Genomic DNA, 18,521 nt, shown 5'->3' on the forward strand with positions numbered 1-18,521 from the left:
TGTGCTTCACCATGCCAGGGGACCTGTAGGCTGTTTCCTGGACAGTCACATGCACGCTGGCTTGGGCAGTGCTGCAGACTAGAATGCTGACTGAGCCTGCATTAAAGAAACAGTTTAATTTCTTAAGCCAGATTTCCTGAAGTTAACAGACCTTTACATGTTTTAAAAAATTTTAATTTGTTCTTATAATAATAATATTAATAATAATTATCCTTATGTGGCTCAGCCACTCCTCTCACTTAAGATGGGAGCTTTCTATTCCAAGTGCAGACTGGACCAGCAGCTGTGGTCACCCAGGAGCTTGTGAGAAGTTCAGGACCGCAGGCTCCGCTTAGGCCTCGTCAGTCGGAACCTGCATTTACACGGGGTCTCAGGGAGTTGCATGCACATGCAAATTTGAGAAGCACTGCTTTAGCACTGGAAGAAAATTCACCTAGGAAAGCTGAATTTTCGGTAGAGTATTCTGAAGCCGGAGATGGAAGATGTTTCTTGATCTCTGTCAGCATCCACGTATGTGTCAGGCTCGCCCAACTTGTGGATAAACCATGTTTCCTAACTTAAAAACATCCGAGTATGGATTATTTTTCATGGATTTTGTACAGCCAAGTTCCGTCTTGCCTTTCTTCTGCCTGCCACTCCCTTTCAGTGGGTGTAGCTCAGAAAATGAACATCAGTTCACGCAATAGCCTGAGTCAAGGCTCACTCCTGTGGGTGTCAGGTGTGTGTCACAGAGAGAGGGCCCCGCAGCTGTCAGGGACAGACCGCATCCTCCGTGCAGCCTTCCTTGGGATGAGGAGGGAGAGGACTTTATGTTTACTTTAAAACAAAGGTGATGTCTCATGTAACAGAAGAGAACATCTATAAGGCATTTTAAAACAAAATGCCTTGACTCTTAGGCCTTCTTGGTGGTGTGAGTTCGCCCCCTTTGATTGAAGGGCTCTGAGACGTAAGTGGAACTAAATTTAGAGAGTGAATCTGCCATCAGGACATTCTAAAAGCTCATTGGCAAATTATTTAGGGACTGGTGGTATTTTAGTGTCCCTGCATTTGGGCGGATAATCTATAAAAATATACTTGACATTTAAAACATGTTCATTTTAAAACATATGCTTGTGTTATCTCCAATGTTTCTAAACAGAGGCAGCGCCAACTATAAAAGCATTAAGTGAGGATGGAATAAGAGGTGCTGAGGAAGATATTCTGCCAACGTGCGGTTGTAGGAGCAAACCCATGTGATGTGTAATACTGGTTTCCACCTCGTGAGGGCACGTTTATAACTTTAAAATGCCAAGTGAGGTGCACTGAGGAGACTCCATCTAGGAAGCCAAACTTGCTTTCCACTTTGCTTAGTGACGAGCGACTCCACGACCATCTGTGTGTGACGTCTTCGTGCTCTTGGGTGAATTGTCCCTGAGAGTCTGTTATTAATCTAAATTTCGAAATGGTCTGCATAATTATGTTAGAAATTCAGTGTTTTTTAGGAACACTTATAAAGCCTTTTGTGTATTTGAGGGTAGTGCCTCGTTTGATTTCCTTGACAGAATATTTACCTAAAGGGATGATAAATTAAACTACCTTAAGATAATATCAGAGTCCAGGAACAATGCCCAATGTTCAGTCTTCCTCTGTTGTTTAAAGGAAGTTCCATCATGTGAATAAATCCACAAAGTGGTGGGCAGTGTGTGTAGTGGGTACACATGTTAATAACCCTCGTTTTATGTCATGAACTTCTCTGAAATGTGACTAAACCAATATTTGTAAATTGAATTAGGTTTTCAGTGCACTAGGAGTTATATGTTACTCAAATTCTATAAAAGATCATTTTATAAAGTTAAAAACTTTTTAAGTGGCAAAATCACTGAATTTTCTGATTTTGAATGTGCATTTTCATAGTGATAAAAGGTGAACTTGACTGTATGGCTTTAAGATCAAAGTTCTGCTGCATATGCTGCATTTTGGTCATTTTTACAGTTTCTCATTAATACTGTATAGATCTTAATTTCTTTGAAAACAGTAACTTGTTTTTTAAATTATGAATGATGTTCTAAATTAATTGAAGTCTCAAAGTTATTTGTCCTGCTACTAGATATTGGTATCAAACCTGAAGTGAGTTCGCTCACCCGTTGTGCAGCAAGCCAGTCTCTGACACTGGGCATAGTGGAAGAAAGTAGGAATTTTATTATTGCACAGCACTGAGCAAGGAGAGAGGGCAGCTAACGCTAAAATCCCAAACTCCTTGAGAAGCTAAAAGGAAGGGTTTTTATTTGGAGTTTTAGGTAGGGGAGGGGGAGCATATGGCCTTGCTGGTCGGAGCTTTCATACCAGCCTGTGTTTGGCCTTGACACACTTACAGAGAGGAGGGAGCTGTGACCTTGCTGGTCAGCAGCTTTCCTACCAGCCTATCTCTTTATGAGGAGGAGATAACGAATCCAGGTGGTTGTCCTTGACAGTGTCTGTCTCCATGGAGGATAGTGGATTCTGGAGCCAGGAAGCCAGGGAGTAAGCAGGGAATGAGTGTTTTGGTTTTAACCTCATATATGCTGGGTTTAATGTGGGGAAACTGATATCAGAGTTGGTATCAATATCAATAAAATCTCATCCAAATATCCATTTATTATGGCAGTTTCAGGGTTTCGAGCACTGACGATGTCACACTTAGCCCTGCAGAAGTATCAGCACAGAAGGAGAGGGGGAGCACGCAGGCTTCAGGCACGGCTGCTGGTGACTCAGGGTTGTCTGTGGCTCACACGTGCCCTCAAGACCTTCTGGAGCCCCGGTGCCCTGACTGTGCAGCACATGCTTGTCTGTTTGGGCCTGGGTGTTAAGAATGCTTCCTGCCTATTGTCCCTATCTTTGCAGCCCACGTGATTGCGAAGGCCAAGGGCCTCGCGGTTTTGTCTGTGATCAAAGCTGGGTTCCTGGTGACGGCGCGAGGAGGCAGTGGGGTCGTCCTGGCGCGTCTTCCGGATGGGAGTAAGTGGATGTTCTTCACTCGGAGGGGCAAGAATCTTAATTCTTCCTTTGTTCTGTTTCCATTTTGAACATGTTTCATAGGGCACGTGACAGGTTTCCCATGCCACTTACGATTGTCATCCTGAGGGCTGCTCCCTCAGATGTGCGCTGTGGGCATCCAATAACTGAAGGCAGGGACCTTCCTATTTCTCTCCTCTCAAAATACAGTGATGCGTCGCTTAACGACAGGGACACGTTCAGAGAAACGTGTCAGGTGATTTCGTCATTGTGCGAACATCACAGAGTTACTCACACAAACCCGGATGGTGTATCCTACACACACCAAGGTTCTGTGGTGCTGACCTTACGGGGCCACCGCACACTTGTGGTCCACTGTTGACCCAAATGTCACACTGCAGCGCGTGACTGTTAGCCGGTTCGGAGCAGATCTGGCTTGGTCTTGTGTACACAGTGTTGTAGTTCTTCCCTGGAGCAAATGTTAAACACTATTTGTGTTCTGTTGTTAAATATGAATTCTTACTCCTGAACTTCATGGTATGACTGTTTTCTTTTGTTTTCTGGAAGTTGATAAGAAAATAAGCTTTTCTAATGTTCCTGTGGGAAATCATAAAGACTGAAACATTTTAAACCATATCGCCAGTGCAGAATCATATCAAGATCAATACAATTTGGTTTTACTTCCTAGGGTGAAATCTGATACTTGACTCCTCAGGGACGAAATTGAAACATGTTTGCCTTGAATTCCAAGAACCAACATTTTTAGAAATTATTTAGAATGTATGTAGGTGTGTCATAACCACCTAACATGCTTTTTATAACAATTTAACATTGCCATTCAGTCATATAACTGAACTCATTTTTCTGTTAATAGCTGTTTTTTAGTGTAGATAAGTTCATTTATTTTGAGAGAGGGACTGGAACGTTCACTGACCATAGATACACCTGGGTGTTGCTGGGCACACAGCCCTTGAACCTTGGTTGGTGGGTCCACCGTTCCTGCATGATGTGCCCCCAGTAAACGGCAGCACCCCCTGGAGTCGTGACTCAGTTTCCCAGCTCAGTGCTGGGCTGTGAAACAGGAGACAGAATTCTCGTCCCCTCAAGCATTACGTGATTTTCATGGGCAGACTTCTCAGCAGTGCAACCAGACAGAGCCGAGGCAGGTTCAGGGTCCACGGTCAGAGGGGCTGCAGGTCTACAGGGCGCCCTCGGTGCTGCAGGTTCCACGGCCCTGACAGGGTGGCCGTCTCAAAAGGTGGGTGAGCTGTCTCCTCCAGGTTTCTCAGAACCTGTGGTGGACCTTCCTGCTGGGGGAAACACCTACGTCTCTCCTCCCACCCTGCCCAGCAGCAGCTGCTCACCACAGAGGGCGATCTGAGAGCCACCCAGAGAGGCACAGCAAGGGCCCCGATCCTGGCCAGAAGCGCGGTCTTTAACAGGGGCAGCTCCTAACGCGGGAAGTGGACAAGAACTTTGGGAGTGTAAGACGCTGATTTCTGTCCTCAGAACTCCTCTAAGCCCAGTAGATTAGTTCTGGATGGAGTCCAGCAACATCCTGTCATCTAGAACACACAGCAGCCAGCAGAGCCAGGGTCAGGGAGTTAATAAGCATTTCCAGAAAGTACTTTATCTGGACCATCCCACCCTCCCCCCACCAAATTAATTTTTTTTTTCTAGACTGGTTTAATGTAACTGTTTCTGTATCAGGAAAAATAAGCATACAGTAATCGTGAAACGTACCAGATAGTGGCAAGTGGAATTTTTGCACTTAGTTTCCAAATGTAAGGAAATTTATCTTGTTAGAATTTTAGTAATCTTTAATTTGTAGCCTATTTCTTGTGCTTTGACTGGGCAGAAAGGGTGTCACAAAGGCTTTTGCCCTCAGACATTTATAACAGAAATAGTTAGGATTGTATTACTCTTAGAGTGTAATGAACTCTTCAGAATCCTCCTGCTCTCTTATGTCTATGATAAAATTCTTACTAAAGGCTGGAATCACCATCACCTTTGTCAAACATTATAAAGATATTGGGGGACCACTCCGTGGCTGAGCAGTTAAGTTCGCGTGCTCCACTTCAGCAGCCTGGGGTTCGCAGGTTTGGATCCCCGGCATGGACATGACACTGCTCATCAAAGCATGCTGAGGCGGTGGCCCACATAAAATAGAAGAAGATGGGCACAGATCTTAGCTCAGGGCCAATCTTCCTCACCAAAAAAGCATACCTTAAAAAAATATGTATTGATAGTTGAAATTATCAAATGCTATGTGTGTTTGGTTGGTGAAAATTCAATAGTTTGGTATTATGCCTGTTTATAGAGAATATTGAAGAACATGGATTTGAGAGTCTATGAGACCGTAATGAAGATCTAATATCTTTCAAATATTTTTAACTTAAAAATTATATAGGTTCTTAAAAAAATTGAAAACATAGGGGAAAAGGCTGAAGTCTCATTATTTTAAAAAGAAAGACCATCCATTCGCATTTTTGCGTTTTCCCTTCCCATATTCATGTGCCAAGGGGTTTTAATGTAATCGTCATGTTTGTTTGGCTGCTCTCTTTCCTAGAATGGTCTGCACCTTCCGCCATCGGGATAGCTGGGCTTGGCGGAGGATTTGAAATAGGAATTGAGGTAAGTGGGTGGCATGTATGCATGCAGTTGCTATGTTCTCTAAAACAACCAAAGCTTCATAGCTGAAAGGTGAGTGATTTCCTACTGTTATTATTTTACCACCCTTGGCAACTCTTCCCTTTTATTTCCTTGATAAAGCTCTACCTAAAACTATCTACTGTTTACCATTTTTCTTTCCTTTTCTTTCACTGAGAGAAGAATTTCTCATCCACCATCTCATCTGCTCCATCTTTAGCGCATCTGCAGAGCAGTTACGTCTCAGCTCTGACGAACTGTAATTGGCAGTTTTGGGCTTGCTAACTGCAAAGTTGCTTATCTCCTCAGTGGGCAGTCAGAGCTCAGACAGTGTGTCATCATTTGTGGCAAAATCCAGTTTTGTTCCATCTGGTATTCGAATGACTTGAAATTCTTTGAGTAAAGATTGACTTCATCTTGTTTCATTTTATATCTTTGCTGCTGATGATTCTGGCTTCTTTCAAATGGCCTGGAAATTGCACTAGGATGTACTTGTTTACAGAGGTCCTTTACATAGGATCGTCTTCTGCGCAGTGTTAATCTTTCGTCTGTTGATTTATTGCTAAGTGGTAAATCAAATCTCCTACATTTCTCAAGTCATTTCCCTCTCTAATTTCAGTCCGCTTCCTCCTCAGCTGTCCTCCTATGAGTTTGCTTCTTGCCATAGTCTTAAATCCCCTCGGCATTATTAGGAGGAAGTATTTCCCCTTCTCTCCTTTTATCTTGTTTGAACTTCTTTTCTCGCTGCTGCATAAATCTGTGCTAGGAAGAGAGGAGCATACTTGAGTTTTGCTTATTGTGACTGCCTTTTTGTTGCTTATTCAACCAAATCAAAGCCTTCAGAAATGTCGCCCTCTGGTGGAACGTGCGTTTTCATCAGCTGCAGGACCTTCCTGCCCTCACCTTGCAGACCCGTTTTTCTCTCCACCGCATGGCGCTCTGCTCCGGTGCCACTTGTCCTGAGTCACAGCTCGGTCTGTCCACTGCTGCCTCCATGTGCGGCTGAGGGGTAGGCTTTGGGGATCTGTCTCAAGTAACATTCATTTCAAAAATGATGAGAGACCGAGTAATAACGACTGCCGTAAATTTAGTATATTAAAGATCGAAACCGAGTCACCACGATGGTTCTTTGGAAATTGTGGATTTGGGGCCATAGTGCGTGTCAATAGCCGTGAGAAACGAGTGGAGTCCCAGGTGGTCCTGTCGTCCAGTAACAAAACGGAAAGATTTGAAATCCACGTTCTGTAAAATGACACATGTGATCGCCTTCCAAAGGCGACGTGGCCCAGCGGCTGGGCGGTAGGAGCGAGGTCTGAGACTCTTGGGCTCGGCTCCCGCCCCAGCACCTTCCAACCCTGGGGGCTTGGCCGTCTCCTTCTTCCTCTCTGCACCCTAGTTTCTTCACCTGTAAAAGAGAGATGCAAAGAGCCTTCCCTCTGGGCCTATTAAATAAATGAATTTATACTTTAAAAGCACTTGGAATGACGTAAACTATTATAATTTTTATTGTTAATATCTTCTCTGTCTTTTCAATGCTTATTTATACTTGCTATGTATAGAAACGTTTGGTTGCAAAGCTTACCCTCGTGGGCAGTGTAGAAATTCACTCTGGAGATTTATTTAAATAGCATACAGTTTTAAAATATTTATTTCAAGTGGAGATGAGAAGAGGTCCTAGGGGATGGAAAGACTGGCTTTATTCGTCTTAACCATGACGACTTTGCTTCTGAGAGGCTACAGGTTCATTGCTGAGTGTGATTGTAACATTGTAGCAGCTGATTGCTTGTCAATGTTAACAAAAAGTATGGGTGTGGCTCTCCAGGAAGCATTCTTGGGTTTCATCATGAGCACCTGTCACCTTCATTTCCCAACCAACCGCTCTGACGCCGCGCTCCTCCTGCTTCTAAGGATGAGCGAGGAAGCTGGAGAAGTCTCAGGGCATCGACGGGGTGACACAGGCTGCTCTCGTGAAGTGGAGCGAGGGAGAGTGAGCGTCTGTGTGAGGACTGTGTTGGCAGCAGCAGCTCTGGCTTCTGAGAGTCAGCAGGCCTGTGGCTGGTGGGGCAGGGGACAGACGTCCTCAATTCCGGGAGAAACGAGTCCAACCCTCGGCGGTGCGGATTCCTCCTCTTCCTAGCACCTTGCTCCTAACCTCATGGGGTGTTTGATGCGTGTGTTAGCCTGTTACTTCTCCTGCCTGGCCCCTACGTAGACTGTGAGCACAATGAAGGCAGAGACTTTCTCCTTCATACCTGTGTCCTCAGACTGCAGAGCATCAAGCACCAAGTAGATGCCCAAAATCAATCTCAGCATCTTTTTTCCCTCATTTCCAGTGTAACTTTTAAAAATTATTTCGTTGAGGTCATATTGGCTTATAACATTGTGCACATTTCAGGTGTACGTTATTATATTTGTTTCTGTATAGACTGCATCGTGTTCATCACGAGTAGTCTAGTTTTCATCCATGACCACACATATGTGCCTCTTTACCCCTTCTGCCCACCCCACCCCCTTCCCCTCTGGTAACCACTGAACTGTTTGCTTTGTCCATGTGTTTTTTTCCACATATGAGTGAATCATACAGTGTTTGTCTTTCTTTGTCTGGCTTATTTCACTTAGCATAATACCCTCAAGGTCCACCCATGTTGTCGCAAATGAAAAGATTTTGTCATTCTTATGGCTGGGTAGTGTTCCATCGTGTATATCTACCACGTCTTCTTTATCCAGTCCTCAGTCAGTAGGCACTTGGGTTGCTTCCATGTCTTGGCCATGGTGAATGATCCTGCAGTGAACATAGGGCTGCGTAAATCTCTTCATATTGTTGATTTCATGTTCTTTGGATAAATAACCAGTAGTGGAGTAGCTGGGTCATATACTATTCCTATTTTCGGTCTTTTGTGGAATCTCCATACTGTTTTCCATAGTGGCTGCACCAGTTGGCATTCCCATGAGCAGTGTATGAGGGTTCCCTTTTCTCCACATCATCTCCAACATTTGTTGTTTTTTGTCTCGGTGGTTATAGCCATTCTGACAGGTATAAGGTGATATCTTATTGTAGTCTTGATTTGCATTTACCTAATGATTAGTGATGTTGAACATTGTTTTATGTGTTTCTTAGCCATCTGTGTATCTTCTTTGGAAAAATGTCTGTTCATATCCTCTGCCCATTTTTTGATCAGGTGGTTTGTTTTGTTGTTGAGTTGTGTGAGTTCTTTATGTATTTTCAAATTTAACCCCTTGTCAGATGTATGATTTGCAAATATTTTCTCCAAGTTGTTGGGTTGTCTTTTTGTTATGTTCCTGGTTTCCATTGCCTTGCAGAAGCTGTTTAGTCTGATGTAGTCCCATTTGTTTATTTTTTCTATTATTTCCCTTGCCTGAGTAGACATGGTATTTTAAAAGATGCTGCTAAGACTGATGTCAAAGAGCATACTGCCTATATTTTCTTCTAGAACTTTTACGGTTTCAGATCGTACATTGAGGTCTTTAATCATTTTGAGTGAATTTTTGTGTGTGGTGTAAGATAATGGTCTACTTTCATTCTTTGGCATGTGGCTGTCCAGTTTTCCCAACACGATTTATTGAAGAGACTTTCCTTTCTCTACTGTGTTCTTGGCTCCTTTGTTGAAGATTAGCTGCCCAGAGATGTGTGGTTTTATTTCTTGGCTTTCACTTCTTTTCCATTGATCTGTGTCTGTTTTTGTGCCAGTACCATGCTGTTTTGATTACTATAGCTTTGTAGTATATTTTGAAGTCAGGGATTGTGATGCCTCCAGCTTTGTTCTTTTCTTCTCAGGATTGGTTTGTCTATTCGGGGTCTTGTTGCCCCATAGGAATTTTAGGATTCTTTGTTCTATTTCTGTGAAGAATGTCATTGGGATTCTGATTTGGGTTGCATTGAATCTATAGATTGCTTTACGTAATATGGAAATTTTAACTATGTTTATTCTTCCAATTCATGAGCATGGAATATCTTTCCATTTCTTTATGTCATCATCAATTTCTTTCAATAGTGTCCTATAGTTTTCAGTGTCTAGGTTTTCACCTCTTTGATTCAATTTATTCCAGATATTTTTTCTTTTTGTTGTGATTGTAAATAGGATTGTATTCTTGATTTCTCTTTCTGTTATTCATTATTAGTGTATAGAAATGCAACTGATTTTTCTAAGTTGATTTTCTACCCTGCAACTTTGCTGTAGTTGCTTATTGTTTCTAATAGTTTTCTGGTGGATTCTTTAGGGTTTTCAATATATAGAATCATGTCATCTGCAGACAATGAGAGTTTCACTTCTTCCTTTCCAATTTGGATCCCTTTTATTTTTTTTTTCTTGCCTAATTGCTCTGGCCAAAACCTCCAGCACTATGTTGAATAAGAGTGATGAAAGTGGGCACCCTTGTCTTGTTCCTGTTCTCAGAGGGATGGCTTTCAGTTTTTCCCCAGTGAGTTTGATTTTGACTATGGGTTTGTTATATATGGCCTTTATTATGTTGAGATATTTTCTTTCTATACCCATTTTGTTTAGAGTTTTTATCACAAATGGATGTTGTACCTTGTCAAATGCTTTCTCTGCATGTATTGAGATGATCATATGATTTTTATCCCTCATTTTGTCAGTGTGGTGTATTGCAATAATTGATTTTCAGATCTTGAACCATCCCTGCATCCCTGGAATAAATCTCACTTGATCATAGTGTATGATCCTTTTAATGTATTGCTGTATTCAATTTGCTAATATTTTGTTGAGGATTTTTACATATATGTTCATCAGTGATTTTCCTTTTTTGTGTTGTCCTTTCTGGTTTTGGTATAAGGATAATGTTGGCCTCATAGAATGAGTTAGGAAGCGTCCTATCTTCTTCAATATTTCAGAATACTTTGAGAAGGATAGGTATTAAATCTTCTTTGAATGGTAGAATTCACTGTGGAAGCCATCTGCCCCTGGACATTTGCTTTTTGGGAGGTTTTTAATTACTCTTTCAATCTCTTTACCTGTGAATGGTCTATTCAGATTCTATATTTCTTCTTGATTCAGTTTTGGGAGATTGTATGATTCCAAGAATTTATCCATTTCTTCTAGGTTATCCGATTTGTTGGCATATAGTTTCTTATAATATTCTCTTACAATCCTTTGTGTTTCTATGGCATCCATTGTAATTTCTCCTGTTTCATTTCCAATTTTATTTGTTTGAGTCTTATCTCTTTTTCTTAGTGAGTCTGGCTAAAGGTTTGTCAATTTTGTTTATCTTCTCAAAGAATCAGCTCTTCATTTCATCAATCCTTTCTATTGTTTTTTCAATCTATATTTTATGCATTTATGTTTTTTATTATTTCCTTCCTCCTCCTACCTTTGGACTTTGTTTGGTTTTTTTCTGGTTCTTTTATGTGTAGTTTAGGATTGCTTATTTAAATTTTTCTTTTTGTTTGGGTAGGCTTATAGTATTATAAATTTTCCTCTTAGTACCACTTTTGCTGCATCCCATAAGAGTTGGTATCTTGTGTTTTCATTTTGATTTATCTCCAGGTATTTTTTAAAATTGTTTCCTGATTTCTTCATTGATCCAATGATTGTTCAGCAGCATGTTATTTACTCTCCACATATTTGTGACTTTCCCCTCTTTTTTCTTGTAGTTAATTTCTAGTTTCATAGCATTATGGTCAGAAAACATGCTTGATATGATTTCAATCTTCTTGAATTTATTGAGGCTTCCCTTGTTTCTCAACATATGGTCTGTCTTTGAGAATGATCCATGTGCACTTGAGAAGAATGTGTACTCTGCTGTTTTTGGGTGGAATGTTCTATAGATATCTGTTAAGTACATCTGGTCTAGTGTTTCATTTAAAGCCACTGTTTCCTTGTTGACTTTCTGTCTTCATGATCTATCCTTTGACATAAGTGGGGTGTTGAGGTCCACTACTATTATTGTGTTGCTGTCAATTACTCCCTGTAGGTCTGTTAACATTTGCTTTATATACTTTGGTGCTCCTGTGTTATGGGCAGATATATTCTTAAGTGTTATTTCCTCTTGGTGGAATGTCCCTTTTATCGTTATATAGTGCCCCTCTTTGTCTCTCATTGTCTTCTTTATCTTGAAGTCTGCTCTGTCAGATGTGAGTGTGGCAACGCCTGCTTTCTGTTGCTGGAAGTGTCATCTCCTATCCCTTCACTCCGAGCCTGCGTTTGTCTCTAGAGCTGAGATGTGTTTCCTGGAGGCAGCATGTTGTTGGGTCTTGTTTTTTAATCCATCCCACCACTCTGTGTCTTTTGATTGGTGAACTCTGTCCATTTACATTTAGAGTGATTAATTATATATGAGGGCTTAATATTGACATTTTGTCTCTTGTTTTCCAGTTGTTCTATATTTCTCTCGTTTCTTTTCCTTTCTGTTTCTGACTGCTATTTCAGTTTGGTGGTTTTCCGTGATGCTTTTCTTATTGCTTATGATTTGTGACTCTGCTCTGATTTTTTGTTTAGTGGTTACCATGAGGTTTGTGTAAGAGATCTCATAGATGAGCTAGTCCATTTTCTCATAGCCTCTTATCTCCAATAGCCTAAGCAGGTTCCATCCGTTTCCTTTTCCCCTTCTATGTTTTTGTTGTCACAAATTATTCTGTTTTGTGTTGTGAGTTTGTGACTAAATTGAAGTGTTTTTAGTTATTTTTGATATTTTCTTTGCCTTTATCTTTTGTGTTATAATTAAGTGTTCACTTGCCTATTCTAATAGAGAGCTGCAATTTTCTGTTTCTGTCTATTTATCTCTTTGCTCAAACCTTTGTAAACCTTTGGTTTTTGTTTCGGGTAGGAGGTCTCCTTTCCTCATTTCTTGTAAGGCAGGTCTAGTGACAATGACTTCCTTCAACTTTTGTTTACCTGAAGATCTTTTATTTCTCCATCGTATCTGAAGGATAATTTAGCTGGATTGAGAATTCTTGGCTGAAAGTTTTTGTCTTTCAGTATTTTGAATATTTCTTTCCATTCTTTCCTAGCCTATAAGTTTTCTGCTGAGAAGTTTGCTGAAAGTGTGATGGGGGTTCCTTGATAGGTTATTTTCTTCTGCCTTGCTGCCCTTAATAGTTTTTCTTTGTCATTGACTTTTGATAGTTTGAATATTATATGCCTTGGAGAAGGTATTTTTGTGTTGATGTAATTAGGAGTTCTGTTAGCTTCATGTGCTTGCATCTCCAGTTCTTTCCCAAGGCTTGGGAAGTTCTCAGCTATTATTTCGTTGAACAAGCTCTTTGCTCCTTTCTCTCGCTCTCCTTCTGGGATATCTATAATCCTTATGTTGCATTTCCTAATTGAGTCAGGTATTTCTTGAAGAATTTCTTCATTTCTTTTCAATCTTAGTTGTCTCTCCTCCACCATGTGAAGCTTTTCTAGGTTTCTATCTTCAAGGTCACCAGTTCTCTGCTCCATAAGGACTATTCTGTTTTTTATGCTTTCTACATTATTTTTTATCTCATGAATCGTGTCCTTCATATCCAGAATTTCTGGGTTCTTTTTTTTAGAGCATCATTCTTTTTTGTGAAGTATTCCTCCTGTTCCTTAATTTTGTTCCTTAGCTCATTGAACTGTCTGTCTGAGTTTTCTTGTCGTGAGTTTCTTGATGACAGCTGCTTTGAATTCTCTGTCAGTTAGATTGTAGTCTTCTGTGACTCCGGGTTTGGTTTCTGGAGAGATGTCATCTTCCTTCTGCTTTGTGGTGCCACTGTGGTTCTTCATGGTGTTTGATGAATTGATCCTCTGCCAGCACATTTCTGGTGTAATTACCTTTCCTTATTTGGGTATGGCTTTGGTTACTTTGGTTCTGGCCACCTGAGTCTCTTGTTCCTCCGCTGGCTCTCCATGGGCTTGGATGCTGCTGTCCTGTGCACCATCTGTGCTGCTGTTCCTGGGTTGTCTTGGAATCCTGGTTGCACCACTGCCAGGGGTGCTGGGTTCATGGATGTCACTGTTGCTGGTGGGAGCCTGGGGACCTGGAGACTTGTATGCAGCCCCTGCTTTTGGTGAGTTGGTTTTGGGTTGCCACCACTGGGAGCAGGATCACTGGTTCTGCTGTGGATCGTGTTGCTTCTGGTCACAGGTTCTCCCTGCCATCATTGGTGGAGGGGCAGGAGCTGTTTTCTCTGTTCCCGCCCTGTCTGTTCATAGTTGTGCCAGTTGGCTGTCTGTGTTTTCACCAGCCGGGCCTTTGTGGCATGGCAGGCTCTACCAGGGCCCAGGCTACTGCTGCTGCACAAGCTTTCACATGCAGGCTGGGCTGCCCCCGCCTCCACTCACAGTCACACTGGCCACTGCATGAGGATCCGTGTCCTGGGTCACTGCTGCCAGGGAGGGAGAGGGGGCCACCCCCTAGTTCCACTGCTTCCTGAGGACCCAGTCCATGACCCTCATGTATGCCGCTGTGTCCTGTTGTGCTGTGCAGGGAATCCTCTGTTGGACAATGGGCGTCCCTTAGTTGTAACTTAGAGGAAGAGACAAAAGGAACCACTCACTCCGCCATGATGCTGGCATCACTCGAACCTCCGTCTCTGTATCCATGAGATGGGATATTAATAGTGCTACTGCCATAGAGGGTTTGCTTCCAAGCACATAGACAGCACTCACACAATCAATTCATGCTACTAAATATTTGTTGAATAATTTAATTATCTGCCATTCTATTTTAGAATGGAAAAATTAACAATAGTTAACATTTTTATAAAACCCCCACATGTTTCTTATAGAAACCACTTCCATACCATAGCTGTGGGAGATGCTGTTTCTGCATTCACTGTGGATAAAACCACTCAGTTACATGCCTCCTCCAGCAAGAGAGAGCCGGTGAGTGACAGAGAGGTCATTCAAGGGAGGCTTCTGTCTCACACCCTGTCAGCAGGCTCTCTGCAGCGTTGGTGCTGACTCCCTTGTAGGACGTCTTGTCAGCCTCCTTCCACAGGCGAGGAAAAGAAGACTCAGAGACACCGTGTGTTCTTGGTTCTGCTTGGAAGTGAAGCCTGAATGTCCTCATCTCTAGTGCTCAGTCTGATCCTAACTGAACTTCCATCTGGATGGCACGCCCTGGGTTTCAGGCACTGTGTGAGCTCGGCAGTGCACATGTGATTACATACAGTACACAGAGACGTGAAGTGTCTTGCCTGAGATCACACAGCTCGTGTGTGGTTGTCTCTGATGTGTTCACTATTGGCAGAGCCCAGGACAGGCTTTGGGTGTAAGGGATTTATTGTGCAAATGTCCTTAGTGAAAGGACGATAGGGACTGAGGGAAGCAGGATGGAGAGGGGAAGGGGCCGAGCAAGGCTGTGGTCCCGGTAAACTTACCCTGGTCTGATGACAGAACAGAAGGCAAATCAGACGACAGTGGGTCTTGCCCTGAGGACAACAGTGCCACTCTCAGCATGCATCAGAGAGGTGGTGTGCCTGCTGGTACAGGGCCTACAGCACTGGGGGACCCACAGTGCCCCCCATGGTGGTGGCACCAGAGCCCGTCTCCTGGGTCCAGGACACTCAGTGATCTTTCTACCCTCTATGCTGCCTCTTGCTGGTGATGGCGTCTTCAGCACGTGTGAGACGTGACTTGATCGTCAGGAACTCCTGAGTCAAGCTGTCTTGGCCTCTAGACCAGGCTGGGTTCTGGCAGTATCTGAAGTCAGCTGCTGGGTCCTTTGTTGACAGAACCTGGTGGCTTCATTGGCTCAGGCATCAGTTGAGTCTAGGTTACAGCACTGATCCAATTAGGCAACTACTGAGACTTCCCCGGCTTCTATGACTAACGCACACCCACCAAAACAAAACAAAATATTTGGAAGTGAGTGGTCTAAGGACAGATAATGCTAAGTCTTGGTGTAAACATGTTAATTTTTCTCTTCTGGACAATTATAGGAAAGTCCAAAGCTCCAAAGCGCTGATCCCTGGCTTGTCTGGATTGTCCACTTGCTGGCTGGACACTGAAAACCAGAGTCTATGGTGGGCCGTCAAGTGTGATCTGTCTTGCTTTCACCCAAGATTGTAATTTCAGGAAACCCACTCAGCTTTTTAGGGAGAATTTGTTTGAGCTCTATCACTGTAGTGATGAGGAAAGTGTCTAGGCTTAAGTTGAGGAGAAATTGTTGTTGGAGGTCAGAGTTCAATTTCTAAGCCCTAAGATTGGTGTGCAGGGAAGGGCCTGTTGGTGTGAGGAATGGAAGGCATTGTGGGATGCAGGTCCCCCACATTTGGTTTGAATGTTGAGACTGACGGTGCCACATACTGAGAGACTGTGAAAAGGTTTTACCCAATAATGAGGCTTCCTGGGGAAATTGGGATAGACTCCAGGCAGCCCAAGAATGTCTGGAGGGAATGGGGAAAGAAGACTGTCTCAGGTTCTAGGGCGGGTACGGTGTGGGGCCAGCGGGAGGGCTCTCACCAGAACCTGAGGAGGGAGCCCCTGCTTTCTTGCCAGGTTGCTCAGATGTGGGGCTTGAAAGCTGTCAACAGTCAGATGTCACAAACAGAGTCAGGTTCTTCGTTCCAAGACGACAGCATGAGAGACTCAGGTGCTTGGAGTCAAAGTAGGCTGAACACATAAGAGGGAGGTGGGTGCCACCACATCTGTGGACGGGGTCTCAGGAGATGCAGCTGCAGAGAAGAGAAGCCCAGTGGCTCCTGAGAACATTTCTCCCCCAGCTTTTCCTGCATGATCCATGTGTTTCTTTAGTTCTTATGTTTGAGAATTGAATTTAGTTGCAAACTTGCATCTTATTTATAGTTAATTAGTAATGGCGTTCTTGGTACCATGACACATGCCTTCCATCTTCCAAGTGCACTTGACATGCGTGCTTGGTCTTCACCGCAGTTCAGTGAGGGGGTCCTATCATGCAGATTTTACTGTGAAAAGATCAGAGACCCACAGGTAGTCAAAACACCCCTGGTCACACAGCTGTTGAAAAGAGGAGATGGGCCTGAAACCCGGGCCTGCCACCCACGACCGCCCTGGCCTGTGGGCCTCTCGCAGTGGGCTGTGTTGCTTTTCAGCTCTCACAGTGGGCTCTGCCACAGCAGCGCTGAACCTGGGAACAGGTGCTGGCTCCATGCGACATGGCCCGAGCACCCTTGTGTTCCGGGCTTTGCTTTTACTTGATGAATTCACACGCGGTCGTAGGCGTTGACTAGTGGTGACTGACTTTCTTCCAGCTATCCTGTGCTTCCCTGACTTAAATGAAGTGTGCGGTGGGTGGCTCACCAGTCGCAGGCAAGGCCTCGCAGGGACCTCAGTGTGGGAAGGGCCCTCAGGATGCTGCCCCTCTGTCCCTGACATGCTGACCTTCCTCCTGCTCTTTTCTTTGGCTTGGCTTTCTCGACGGGATGCTTGACCCTTCCCACCTGCCTGTGTGTGGTCTGGTCTAGTGGTCACTCTGACAGTTGACTTAACCTCCTAAAGCTCTGTCACCTCCTGCCCTGCAAGGTTGTTAGAAGACTGGAGGGGACAGTTGCATGGAACCTCAGCACATGCGTGGTGAGTACTCAGAGGTGTTGGCTGTAATTGCCTGTGGAAATACTAGCTGCCCACATCGTCAGCTCAGAATGAAAATAGGGCTCTTCTTTCATCTCCTTTCTCTGTCTACATTCAAATTCTTGTTACATTGTATAGAGTATAGTTGAGTTTTAATCGACATATATTTTAAGTGATATTTAGACATAATTATTTCTAAGTAAATGGATTTCTACATTTTAGGTATCGGATTTGGTAATAATCTTGAATTATGACAGAGCAGTAGAAGCTTTTGCAAAAGGTGGTAACTTAACCCTTGGCGGGAATTTCACTGTGGCGGTCGGGCCCTTGGGAAGGTGAGTTCCGTTAAGTACGTTGAGCAGCTGGTGCATAGTAAAGTATTGTTAGATAATAAAGTGTGTATTGTTTTGCATTAAGAGGAAGCTTGAGTTAAAATGACACAAATTTATGATTTATGTATCTCCCAGAGGGTTTGAGGTTGCTTACAAATAAGGAATTCACAAAACACAGCCCATATGAGAAAGTGAAATAATCTGAAGTTGGCACACACAAAAAGAAACTAAATAGGGGCCAGCTCCGTGGCTTAGTGGTTAAGTTCGCGCACTCCGCTGAGGCGGCCCAGGGTTCGGATCCTGGGCGGACATGGCACTGCTCATCAGGCCACGTTGAGGCGGCATCCCACATCCCACAACTAGAAGGACCTGCAACTAAGATATACAACTGTGTACAGGGGGGTTTTGGGGAGATAAAGCAGAAAAAAAAAAAAAAGATTGGCAACAGTTGTTAGCCCTGGTGCCAATCCTTAAAAAAAAAAATGGAAGATTGGCAACAGTTGTTAGCCCAGGTGCCAGTCTTTTCAGAAACACCGGCCATTGTGTCTACTGGAACTGAACGTAAAATTTACCTGTAAGCTTTGAAGGAACCAAGTCAAGTCAGGTTTAAATAACTGATAAAGGATAGTATTGATCAGGAAAGAAAAAGCTTTTTTAAAAACTAAATTGTGAAAGATTGAAATGGAAATATTTTACTTGAGTGATTTCACAATACTTACCGTGTATTTTATTCTCTATTAATGAAGAACTATTCTTAGGTTAATTGAGTGATTCAGAAATATTTCAAACCCAGATTGTTTGTAGAAGTTACACAGTAAAATTATCTAAAAAGGTTTCTAAGTTCCATGAAAATACTCAGCATAAAAGGGTTCCCCCCAGCCTTAATACTCTTAAGATTCTAGAGTACCCTCAGTACTCTTAAGATGCTAGAGAACCCTCAGTGCTCTTGAGATGCTAGAGCACCCTCAGTACTCTTGTGATGCTGGAGCACCCTCAGTACTCTTGAGATGCTAGTGCACCCTCAGTGCTCTTGAGATGCTGGAGCACCCTCAGTACTCTTGTGATGCTGGAGCATCCTCAG

The 18,521-nt window shown here is 43.1% G+C and overlaps 1 protein-coding gene across 3 annotated transcripts in view; it reads left to right on the forward strand.

Annotated features, from left to right (window-relative positions):
• SH3YL1 (SH3 and SYLF domain containing 1) overlaps positions 1–18,521 on the forward strand; it is a 47,725-nt gene that overhangs the window by 15,317 nt on the left and 13,887 nt on the right. For 2 of the 3 annotated variants that reach the window (XM_046662169.1, XM_046662171.1), the window contains exons 3-6: positions 2,860–2,973; positions 5,540–5,604; positions 17,061–17,111; positions 17,331–17,443. In XM_046662169.1, the coding sequence (XP_046518125.1) occupies positions 2,860–2,973; positions 5,540–5,604; positions 17,061–17,111; positions 17,331–17,443 (343 nt within the window). The remainder of the gene's footprint in view (positions 1–2,859; positions 2,974–5,539; positions 5,605–17,060; positions 17,112–17,330; positions 17,444–18,521) is intronic. The other variant, XM_046662170.1, reaches the window with a different exon arrangement.

This window comes from Equus quagga, chromosome 5 (genome assembly GCF_021613505.1).
Source record: "Equus quagga isolate Etosha38 chromosome 5, UCLA_HA_Equagga_1.0, whole genome shotgun sequence".
Taxonomy (NCBI): domain Eukaryota; kingdom Metazoa; phylum Chordata; class Mammalia; order Perissodactyla; family Equidae; genus Equus; species Equus quagga.